Raw genomic sequence first — 12,083 nt, forward strand, 5'->3', positions numbered from 1 at the left:
GCTGTACTGAAGACTGAAAGACTCTCTGACTGGCCACCCATGTGGAAATTGTTTGGCTCTGTGACACTAACTTATGTCCTGTAAGAACACAAAATAAAAAATAAATCCCAAAGATTGTAACTAAGTAATGAAGTTCATATTCGTACAGGATCAAACTCATCTTTTACATGTAGAGGAGGTCAGTCAGTTTCAGTGGAACTACAGTCGCCTGTGATTGAGATTGTCTGTCCTCTGTCTCCCTCTGCTGTGTGTGTGTGTGTGTTGTGTATCAGCTGGATGACAGGGAGGGGGTCAAGCGAAGACCTCCTGCAAGACTGGAGTCCCTTAAGGCCAGGAAGGAGCAAAGTCTCCCCAGCAAAGAAGAGATTGAGGAGAAGATAAGACTTGCTGAGGAGAGACGCAAGGTACGATGTGTGTGTGTGTGTGTGTGTGTGTGTGTCATTGTGTACCTGAACACCTCAGCTGTCTCTGCCTCCCTCTCACAGTTTTCTTTTTTTCTCTCTCTCTCAGTTAAAGGAGGATGAGCTCAAGACACGTTTGAGGAACAAGTCGGCCCGTGTGCGTGGCCCTGCCCCCACCTCCAGGACCGAGGAGGACGAGGCCCTCACCCTCGTGGAGCCGCTACAGTCCCCTCTCACCCTGGACCCCGTAGATCCACCGCCTAGCAGCCAGATCACACGCGAGGAGGCCGAGGGCGGAGAGCGGGTGAGAGAGGCTGGAGGTGACGGCAGGGAGAGTAGAGATAAAATGGGCAGAGCAGACAGGAGAGACGAAGGAGGAGAGAGCGGGGAGGACAGAGAGGACGGTGCAGGGAGAATACGTGAGCATAATGATGGGAAAGAGGAGGTGGAGGAGTTGACCCAGGTGGAGGAGCTCAAGAGGGATCAGCTCTTCGCAGGCCTAGGGGAGCTAGAGAATGATTCTAGCTTTCAACGTGCAGAGGACGACAGAGAGGAAATATTTTAAATGAGCCATGAATCAGCACTAAGAGAGGAAACAGAGAGACGGGGTGGGAGCCAAAATAATTCCTTTTGCACAAACAAGAGGCCTGTTGAAACTTGTTAAAAGAAACATGTAAGGAAATGTGTACAGTCTGTATTGTTTGGGGTGAAATGAACAGATGTATTGAGCTGTGATTGGCCCTACAGTTAAAACTGTTATATATAATATTTCCACTGCAGGGAGGCATATCAGGTGTTATATTTTAGTTTCGTAATAAGCACAAAGGAATATGAGGATTTTTCTTTCCAATGCAATATCATTTACCTCAGCAATGCTTTAATACACATGACCAAGACTTAAAGTTCTTGCCAACATACAAAATTAATTTAAATAAGATTTTTTGTTTTCACGTTTGCATGTGCAGGGTGTATTCTGTGCAGTTGTTCTGTTGGACAGAAGGTGGCGCTGTTTCAGTGTGTTAAAGTTTGTAGCACAGCTCCCTGAAGCCAGTGGCCCTCATCCATGGGATAAGTTACAATGAGGAGGTTTTGGCAGCATGTTGAAGAAGTGCCTTGTGTGAAAAGACGTGTACGGTGAAGTTGTTATTGATAAATAAAAGCTGAAATGTTTCCCTATGTGTTGTTTGAGGGTCGCTCAGTTATTTGTCAGAATGCGAAAATCTTTTATGAAATTAGTTCATTAACCAGAGCTTGTTTTAACTTTTTCAGAGAGGTTGTTGAGTGGTTTTGAGTACAATCATAGTGTGACTGAGCTGTGAGTATTCAGCTGTTGCAGCGACCTTTGACCTCTCTGCCTGACAGGTGTCTGCTACAGCCCAGAGTTACAGTCTCAGCTCCCTACAGCCTTTTGTTTTTATTAAAGTAAAAAAATAAATCCCACTTTGATCGTTTGTTATCATGGAAGATGTGTATGTCTTAATGAATTTACAGCTGAACCACATTTATAAAGTTATTTTGGTGACACATCACTGTAAACGAGTGAGTTGTTGGAGTATCTCTGAAGATTATTGGAAATTAAGTATAATTAAAGCTTTCAAAAGGGGGAGGGGGCACAGCCTGTTAAGAGGATTCAGACTAGTCAGCATGTTGCACATGAACAGAAAACAACAATTGGACGCAACCTGACCGGATCCCCATTGTTGAGCCTGGGAAACTCGACACTGGTCCCCCTTTTTTCACGACTCCACTCGGACTTTAAAGCGCGTGTGGCTGCATTAATAAAACAGAGAGTGAACAGAGACACCGCAGAAAGACGCTCTATCAGGTTGCACTCCTTTGTGATCCGGAGTCCTGCTGTGGCACTTCACATTCAGATGGATGTGACAGGATGTGTGTGGAGCCTCCTCATACTGTTTCAGAATACAGATTTTGGTTCTAGTTTTGAAATATATCAGCCTATAAAGTGGACAAATAACCAGCCAAACATGCATTTACACCCAAAGCTGGAAAGCAAATTTAAGGCCAATTGTGGAGCTTTTGCTTGTGGTCCAATTTAATGAGCAGCAGAAGATCTGACACTCTTTTTTTCCCCCAAAACAAATATGAAAACATGAATGATGTTCCCGTGTGCAAATGTGCCATCTCACCGTGTTACACAGAATATATAGGGCGCTCACAGAAGCTGCAGCCGCCATTAAAGATTCACAGCAGAGTTCCCTCTCACATTACAGCTGAATTACTCATCCTGGCTGTTCAAAAGGACATCCATCCAGCAGTCAGCTCGGTGCAGAGGAGCTTCACAAGATATTTTAATCATTGATGTTCAGAGACTCTTGATTGAATTGATCTCTGACTCCTTTACTTGAACCTCTCCCATCATAATAGCTGTGAGTAACTCGACGACGCACGGCGCGTTTAATTATTAATTATTAAAAGGTGCCAACACCATCTTTTTTTAAGACAATAAGGGCTGATTCAGTCAAATGTTTCCATCTCAAGAATCCCCCCAAAAGAGATATAAATCGTAACCCAACTTGTTAGAATTTATTAGATATCGTTTTTCATTGACTTTAAAGTGAAGGAATCATTTAAAAAAGCAATTTCCCCATGCCTTCAGACTCAGGGCACAATCTGCACAGACTGTATGCGTTATGGCTGCCTGCATGGACACAAAAACTTGCCAAAACTCTGTCAACCCCCCCACAAGTGGAAGTCTTGAAGGCTGATACTTCCAGTGGAGCCTCAAAGCTGCACCTGTCTGCTCACTGCTGGGATGTGTCTGTCTCCGAGCTGTCCACCCTCTGACCGGCTGTTTCTGCTGGAGTCATAATCCACGCAAGCCCACGGGGAACACGGGACCGACATTTTCCACGGAATAAGTTTAAACCTGGTGTTTATTTCATCTCACCAAAGAGAGAAAATACATAAACCAACATATTTATTTACAAAGCTGTGAAAGACATTCACTCAGTTTGATTCATTCTAATTAAGTTCTCTTTCTCTTTGTGCCCAACATATCATCAGTGGAATCAGGTTTTGTTGCCCCCCCTTGTTGGTTAATTAAACGTGATTCTAGTAAAGACAACCCGGATCTGTTTCGTTGAAGGAGCTCCAACGCGTTCACACTGTGCAGGTCTCCCAGCTGTTTGTGCGCGCTGGTGGGCGGGCAGAGATGGACTGAAAGCTGGGTGGAGTTAGGAGCAGCGCTTTTAGGAATGGGTCCCAAACCTATTTAGTTAGACAGCAGAGTTACCAAGAAGAGCTGGAAACACCTGATGGTCTCTCTGGGACAATCCGCTCCATATAACTCCCCTCTTTAACTGTCGGAAGATAAATCTACCTCCAGGCTTCATTTATTTTTGTCGAGTTTTTGTTTTGTTTTCTCTTCTGAAAAAGTTACAGAGCCAGCTTATCTCTCTTTCTCTCTCTTTTCATCCAAAGAATTACTGATAAGGAGACATTGCACTATTCTTTTTTTTATTGTTCCTATTTATTGTACTTTGCACTAACGATGCACACCACGCAAAAGGACACGACCTATACGAAGATTTTTGTCGGGGGTCTTCCCTACCACACCACGGATTCAAGTCTCAGGAAATATTTTGAGGTGTTTGGTGAGATTGAAGAAGCGGTGGTCATTACCGACCGACAGACCGGCAAGTCTAGGGGTTATGGATTCGTAAGTATCACTTAATAAAAGCACATTTGTCACTTTTACGCAACTAACTTCACACTTTTTTACGCACGTAAACCCCCAACCCTCCTCTCCCGCGTCTCCGTTAAAGTGAGCGGCTGTTGCTGCCTGTTACAACATCATGACTAACTTTAATTTATCTGCAGTCATGGGATGTTTATGTTTTCACAAGCTTACTTTTTGCCACTGGCTTCTGTTGCAATCTCGCACCCACCAACTTGTTGCGCGTCGGTATGCGCCCGGACACGTTTTTAAAGCGAGCTGCCCTCACACTGACAGCTCTGGTGGGTCGAGGGAAGAAAAAAAAAAACCTTACGATGATGTCTTGATGTCCGCGGATCGTGCTGGTTTCATCATTTCCAAAGCTGTTTACAACTTTGCTCATAACGTTAAAATATTTTGCTCCCACTTGTTATAAAACCGACTGACAAAATGTGGAGACCAAAAAACAACCGCCAGCCCCGTGCTACTCAGATAGTGTGTTTTTTTTAGATGGTATATTTCAGTTTAATTTATTTATACGAACAGATGGAGTTATAATTATAAGTATACATGTAACAGGGCTGCCAGCGAGGGATCTAGAACCTTATTTGGCCTCTTCAAAGCCTCTTTAATAATGTGTGAGAGGTCACTTTGGACCAGTTGATGGTGTACAAAGTTGCAGAGTCATCCCTGATGTGCTCAAATGTTGTTTGTTCCATTTATAACATCTAAAACTGAGATTTTATTACAACTTTTGCTTAAATCCTCTTTTTTATTGTTGTTGCGACATCATATTTATATGATATATATTTATTATACGTCTTCCCTTTTCTGTATTTTCTCCTCAAAACTCACTCTTTCGTCCAGGTCAGTGAGGAGTGAGTGTGAAGCTCTGAGCAGATTATTAAAATTTGTTGTTGTAATGGGAGAGATAATGGAGTCATGTTCAGTCAGTCATCTCAGTGCTGGCTCCCATTCACTGCTGATAGTTTCAACACATCCACATGAGGGTGATGGATGTGTGTGTGCTGCTAAATTCTTGCTGTTGATGAAGGACACACACACACACAGAAAGAGGGTTAACATGCACACACCTCTTACCATCAGTTTATGATGCGTTTAGACATACTTGTATTTGTACCTCACTTACACACCTTTCTCTTTCTCATGCTCTGTGTTTTTTTTCAGGTGACGATGGCGGACCGCTCGGCTGCAGACCGGGCCTGCAAGGACCCCAACCCAATCATTGACGGCAGGAAGGCCAATGTCAACCTGGCCTACCTGGGGGCCAAGCCTCGGGTGATGCAGCCAGGTAAAGAAAAGAAGATCAATACAGCACATTTAAGTATATATAAATATATCTTTGCAGCCAGACATGAGCAGATAGGTCGTTTAAAGAGCACATTTTAAAGATGAATAAATAAGACGGCATGTTTAGTTAATATAGTAAGTGTATTTGTTCCCACGCTGTTGGTTTGGGAGTGTGAAGTTTTATTGGCAAAGCAGCAAACAAGACAATCAAGTCAATCCTTCCTGATTTGACCTCAGGGTTAATTTGTTTTTTAGGGTAGCTGCAGCTCATGTAAGAACGTGTAAGGAGGTTATTGGGTTATAAAAACTCGGCTCATGTTATTTAGCCCATTAGTGAGGAAAGGTTAATGCTTTCTGAACTCACTTTATCGTTCATTACCTCTTCTGTTTTGTAGGTTTTACCTTCGGTGTTCCCCAAATTCACCCTGCGTTCATCCAAAGGCCTTATGGGTAAGTACTGTCTATATGTATTTAAGAGGAATGTTGGGATGTGCACATTGTTTATGTAGAGATTAAATAATTCAAACATATTTTAATTTAATTTTAATGTGTGATAATTGATACTATCAGTATGATTTTTTTTTCATCTCTTATCCTTTTTTCTCTCCAAACCTAATTGATGGCTGATAATTAGAGGTGGACATTAAGTTGTATGTAGCCTTGTCCTATGTCACTGTCCACCAAACAGCCAGTCAAACTGCCTTTTCTAGGTTTGCCTGTTTGTAAAAAAATGTGTGTGAGTGTGTATACATACTCGTATGTGTGTGTGCGTGTGTGTATACTGAGTGGACAATGATGGAAACTTCTAGCCTGACTCAATGTTATCTATTTTTTTCTGGTTCGACAGGCTCGCTCTCGGTTAAGCTAACTGTGCTGGTTTGTGGAATAGTTCTGCGAACATAATCACAGATCAGAGAAAGGAATTACCTGTAGACTCAAACACACACAAACAAGCTCTCGAAATGGTGATTATAGATGCATGTACGTGGGTTTTGACCTTTTTTATTTTATTTTAATAGAACTTAGAGCTTTGTGTGCGGTTATGAAGTGGTGTTGTTAGCTAAACCGTGTGCTTTCTTACTTTAATGACCAAAAAAAAAAAAAAAGCTGGATTGATTTTTGGGGTGTTCTTTTTTTTTGTGGAAGCGTGTTAACTTTGCCAAGGAAGTGCAAAGTATTTTTTTTTCTTTTAGCTTGTGGTTGACCTGTTTTGTTTAACAGGATGTGCTGTTTCATGTGGATTTTTTGACTGTCTTGTTGGAGTGAGTGGTGAATTTTCTGTGTGATTTTATGTCTCTCTCCCCCCCCCCCAATCACTGCTTGTGTGTGCTTATAGCATCTTCTTGGTGTTACTTTTTCACATTAACACAATATAGCAGCAACACATTAACTATGAAAAGTGTCTCTCTGTCTATTCATTACAACTACTGTCTTCCTTCCTGTCTCTATCTCTCTTTGTCTTTGCTCTTATCAATGTCACATGTGTGAGACTTGTGGTCATGTAGTGCCATTTACCAATCAGACACGTATATGTGGACGTATAATGAATAAATGACAAGCCTATCAGTTAATATGTGAGCTCTAGTTGTAACAGTATGTGCACTTATGTGTGTACATGTTTGGTTGTATTGGTATATGTGAGTATGTGCACTTATTGTGTTTGTATGTGTGCGTGTGTCTTTGTCCGTTCACGTGCACGCTCATTTTCAGCTCAGCTCACCAAAGTCTCCAGTGTGACACAAACAAATGTCTGGATGTCTCTTTCTCTTTCTCTCTCTCTTTCTGTCCATCTCTCTCTCTCTCTCTGTCTCTCTCTCTCTAAGCAAGCTTTCGTCACATGGGCTCGTGGTGTTAAGGAAAACAAGCGCACCCATTGTGCCACACAAAGCCCCGAATGCTGACGCTGCAGTCGCATGAAGCTATGTTGTGTGTGTGTATGTGTGTGTGTCTGTGTGTTTGGGGGGGGGGTCTGGTGACAGTGCGGGAGCATCTCTCTCTGTCATATAAGAGGAGAGCAGGGGCCATTTAAACAGGGTCAGAGTGGGTGCTTTAGGGGCCACATTAACCTACAGCCTTCCCACGTGCATATACACACATCTTAACCACTGTTTTTGAACCAGAACCAGTTCATAGTTCATAGTTAGCACATCAATTCTGCGTACAAAATGTATGGAAGTCAATTACTGACTAAACACAAAACAAGTTTGAGCACTATTGAAGATTTGAGAGTATGCAGGGACAGATTAATAAGTGGAGATAAAGGATACGGTTGGGAGTGTAATAATACAAGACAAAGTCATCAACTAGATTAAAGGGTATCCTGTTTTCATGTATTGGCAAACATTTATTGTCAGGTTTGCCTGTTTGTGTTCCTCTCAAGCAAACTCAAAATTAATGTTTTCTTATGATAAAAACTCCAATCAAAGCCCAAAATTACATCATCAGCTTCTCTGTACAGAATGACATCCTCCAGACCTTTGCAAAATTCCCCAAAAAAGCACCATTAGAAAAAAGGAAGAAACAAAGAATCCTGCACATTGCTGATTCCCATTCTAGTAATTAAGTTTGCATCTTTACCCCTTCACCAATAAAAATTAATTTAGTCAAACAGCGCTGGCACCACAAAGGTGGGACAAAGAGTTCCTCTGATTCTACATTGCAGCATTTTTGCGAATGTCAGAAATTGAACAAAGTAGGTACATCTAATAAAATCAATTCAAGGACATTATGTTGTTAACTATACAAATCTGCCTAATGAAAAGGTAGATAATATTATGTCTAAAAGACTTTAACTGTACACTGATGCTACCAGCTATATGTCCTATTTTCCAAAATCTGTTCCATATCACCCTCAAACTTCCTCAAACTAAAACATCAGGAAATATTGGAGACTAATCTCCATGTAAGGATTTTGAATTCAAAACCTTCACTTACAAAACTTTTTCAACGTACTCTGCAATCTTATCTTGATTACAGATTGAATTAGTTTTATACTTAGTTGGTAATTTTGCCGTTAATAAACTTTAATTAGTGACGGATCCACACAAACTACCTGATCAAGTAGCTTTCTATATGTGGATTACGACTCAAGTCTTGCTGTACTTTAAGTGAAACTACACAGCAGGTCTGTGTCTCGGTCATAATAACAAAAGTCCAACAAAACAAGACAGGTGTGTGTACTGCCAATCTCTCACACTTTCATGTTGCACAAACACATCTTCTCGCACACATTAGATCCTCTCAGCTCAGTATACGTTTGTACTTGTGCTCTTTCACTCAGCGGACGGTATGCACGATGGCAGGGAACCTTTATTTAGCCTTGAACTTTAATGACCGCTGGGTTGTGTGAACACGACATTCCAGACACACACAGACACACACACACACACACACACTGTAGGCACCAGCATGGCTTCATAAAATATACAGTTACTGTGATATTTCTGATTTTCTTATTTTACTCCCAGGTAAAAGAGGGCGATTATTTATTTGAGGGCACATTGTGACCCATTGGGATAGGCCAGCCAGGGCTTTGCTTCTCATGGCTGAAACCTCTGCTTATGCCACATGTGTGTGTGTGTGTGTGTGTGTGTTTGTGTGTATGATTTTCAGTCTAACTGATCACGCCATAGATACAGTGGTAGAGGGGAATCAGAGACAGCAAAGTTACACCCCAAAATGCTCCGAGCCAGGAGTTATATTTCAAGAGCAGTGGAGATGGTCAGACGGTCAATAAATAGTTACTGAGTTCTGAGCTGCAGCCTCTACACTCAATCATAAACAGTAGCTGCTGTTAAAAAGGTTCTACTGAAAGTTTGGGGGAATCCCAGATGACCTCTTGAGACTGACTGAAAGGCCATGAAATGGGTTAATTAGTAGCTCTGTTGCACTTTTATAACGTTGTAGGACTCATAATGGATATCAAATCAAAATTGATGCAGCAGAAGCACGGATATCATATTTTTTATTCCACACAGTCTGTTTCAATACCTGGTGCCTACATTACCCACAATGCAACTTGACCACCGAGTTAGAAATTCAAGTTTGTTATGCTAGTAGCGGCTAATGTAGCCTCAAGAAGGTTAGAAGATTTATGTAATTTTCCAATGTGTAGCCTTCAGCCCCAACTGTGGAGCCACTAATGGCTTCCTTCACATATGTAGTAGTACTGTAGTGCTGTAGTCAAGTCCACCTTTGTCAAGTCCAAGACCAGGACTACTCCAGACCAATCTGAGTCCAAATAAGAGAGTTTGCATCTGCAATCACTGCATGAAAGAAATGTTAAAATCTGATCAGTAATCCTCACAGTCCATCGGGTTTAATAGATAATTGTTTAATAGCTGCATTGCAAAAACAACGTTCTGATACTGTAACATCTTAAACCAGCGATGTGACCATGAGTTACAGTTGCGGTATGGATCATTGTTCAATCAGACTAACATCAGCTTTTAATTACATATTGGATGATGGCCAGTCAGTGTGTCATCCACCTCCAGTATGAGGAGTTTCCTCCCTTTCTGTCGGTAGTGAATAATTCAGTGATTTCACCTTTGAAACAGACAGGAAATCTCTCTCCACTGTTTTGGGTGGGAGTTTCTTATTCAGCCAGTCTTAGAGATGTCTTAAAGCATCCTCTAAAATCCTCTTGGAAACCTGCCTTACCCTGCTGAGTTTCATTAGTGCTGATTTCACAGGAGAGTTTCAGTGTCACATGAACATAAAGTCCTGTTTCTGAGCATTTTCCAATTAGACTAACTCTGCGGAAAACACCAGCTCAACACAGACATTTTCTTACTGGCCTTCACAGATTGGTCTAACCTGTGTGTGTGTGTGTGTGTGTAAAATATTGATCTCTGCTCTTTACTGACAGCCACACCAAACCTCTACAGACCCACTTACTCACTTTATACCTTCCCTTTTTCTTTTTTTGTGTCTTTTCAGTTGAGTGATTGTGCCGTGCCCTTGTTGTTGTCGTCATTTCTGTAATCAGTCTAGTCGAGGTGGACTATTTTTACATATTTCTTCCTCTCTGACGCCTTGCTCTTGTTTTGTTTTTCCTGTTTTTCTCCTGGCACACTGTTTTCAGTTGCGATGTGGGTTGGATTGGATAATGGCGTGCTGACAATAGGGTTGCCACGATAGATCCTGCCTTTCAGCGTTTAACATTTTCTGCACCTCCTCTCTTCTCTCCTAATCCAGACTCAAAAAAGTGACCACCTGATGTTCATTTATGCAGACTCAGCTGATTATATTTGGTTTCCTTTTTTTTCTCAGCAGATTTTTGAGCCACCTTCTCTCACACTCCTCACCTACAGTCACATAGCTGTTGTTGGAGCCCTGCGCAACAAATATCAGATTGTTTCTGTCCATCGTGATGGTTCTCATTCCATTCGAATTAAAGTCAGATTGAATTTGACTTTTCTTTTATCTTCAAAGTGGAGGGATTTTTTTTTTTTTTTCAGGACATCAAAAACTAAAAATTCACACCAGATCTAAAAGCTTTCAAGTTTTTTCTTCTTGCTTCCACCTACAATCAGAAGTTGACACTTCTCTGAACCAGTAGTGTACATTTCAAAAGCTCCCCTCACGCTTGCTGTCCGGCTGAGTTTCCAGACCTTATAGAGTCTGGGGGGCTGGATAAGGCTATGTCATGGAGGGCAGAATGTGCTCATTGTTCATAATTGTTTATTTAATCGAAACATCCCTCTGGGTGTGGAGCCTAGTCCCAGCTCCCCCCGCTGCCTCCCCGGCTCTTTGTCCCGACACAGAGGGGGAAATGGCCAGCAGCGTCCCTTTTTGAAAACTGTCCAGCTGTCAAAGTGGCAGTGACATTTTCACAATGCTTCCCTGGGCTCATCTCCTCTGTCCGCACCCCCCCCACCCCCAGCACTGTAAGCCTCCCCTCCCTCTCCTCCCCACCCGCTCGCCCTCCGGCAGGCAGGGGGGACGGCACCAGAGCCAAATCCACATGTGACGGACAAACAAGCTGCAGGTTGCAGATCCCCAACTTAGTCTTTTCATCTCACCTCCCTCTGTCTCCACAACCACACGCTCAAAACTGACTATAACAGAAAATATGATAACGTGTTCCCATGTTGTATCCCACAAAGAACATGACCTCCTCCAAACGTAGTCATAAAAATTAGATCTTTCAGTAGACCCAGAGGGTAAACACCTCTGGGTGTTCAAAGTTTTCCTCACCTTCCAGTCTTCTTTTCACAGAGAGATTTCTATTTTGGCAACCCTATATTGTTCTAATCCCTACTAGCAGGCATTTCCTTGGTGTTCTTGACTGGTGGATTGGACTGGGGCTGGTGGTGGGAGGTGGGAGGGCGCTTGGCCGCAGTGTGATGGAGTTGGGTTTGGGTTTTAGGGTGGGAGATATCACTCTCAGACTGGGTGAATCACACTAACCTGTCACATGTGTGTTTGTTTCACAGCATCCCGGCCCACTATGTGTACCCTCAGGCCTTCGTACAGCCTAGTGTGGTCATTCCACATGTGCAACCAACAGCCACTGCACCCGCCACCGCTTCCTCCCCCTACATCGACTACACCGGAGCTGCCTACGCGCAGTATTCTGCAGCTGCTGCCAGCGCAGCCGCCGCAGCCGCATACGAGCAGTATCCGTACGCCGCGTCCCCTGCCGCCGCAGGCTACATGGCTACCGCTGGCTATGGCTATGCAGTCCAGCA

The 12,083-nt window shown here is 42.7% G+C and overlaps 2 protein-coding genes across 2 annotated transcripts in view; both read left to right on the top strand.

The window, feature by feature from the left end:
* Nucleotides 1-1,534, top strand: part of stmnd1 (stathmin domain containing 1) — a 4,888-nt gene extending 3,354 nt beyond the window's left edge. The window contains exons 4-5 of the mRNA XM_035681100.1: nt 273-404; nt 511-1,534. Of these exons, the coding sequence (XP_035536993.1) occupies nt 273-404; nt 511-966 (588 nt within the window). The 3' untranslated portion in view covers nt 967-1,534. The remainder of the gene's footprint in view (nt 1-272; nt 405-510) is intronic.
* A 2,089-nt stretch (nt 1,535-3,623) lies between these two features.
* Nucleotides 3,624-12,083, top strand: part of rbm24a (RNA binding motif protein 24a) — an 11,011-nt gene continuing 2,551 nt past the window's right edge. The window contains exons 1-4 of the mRNA XM_035681101.1: nt 3,624-4,080; nt 5,266-5,389; nt 5,784-5,838; nt 11,829-12,051. Of these exons, the coding sequence (XP_035536994.1) occupies nt 3,913-4,080; nt 5,266-5,389; nt 5,784-5,838; nt 11,829-12,051 (570 nt within the window). The 5' untranslated portion in view covers nt 3,624-3,912. The remainder of the gene's footprint in view (nt 4,081-5,265; nt 5,390-5,783; nt 5,839-11,828; nt 12,052-12,083) is intronic.

The sequence above is a fragment of the Morone saxatilis genome, unplaced genomic scaffold, assembly GCF_004916995.1.
Source record: "Morone saxatilis isolate NCDOM2014 unplaced genomic scaffold, NCSU_SB_2.0 Contig9, whole genome shotgun sequence".
Classification (NCBI taxonomy): Eukaryota; Metazoa; Chordata; class Actinopteri; family Moronidae; genus Morone; species Morone saxatilis.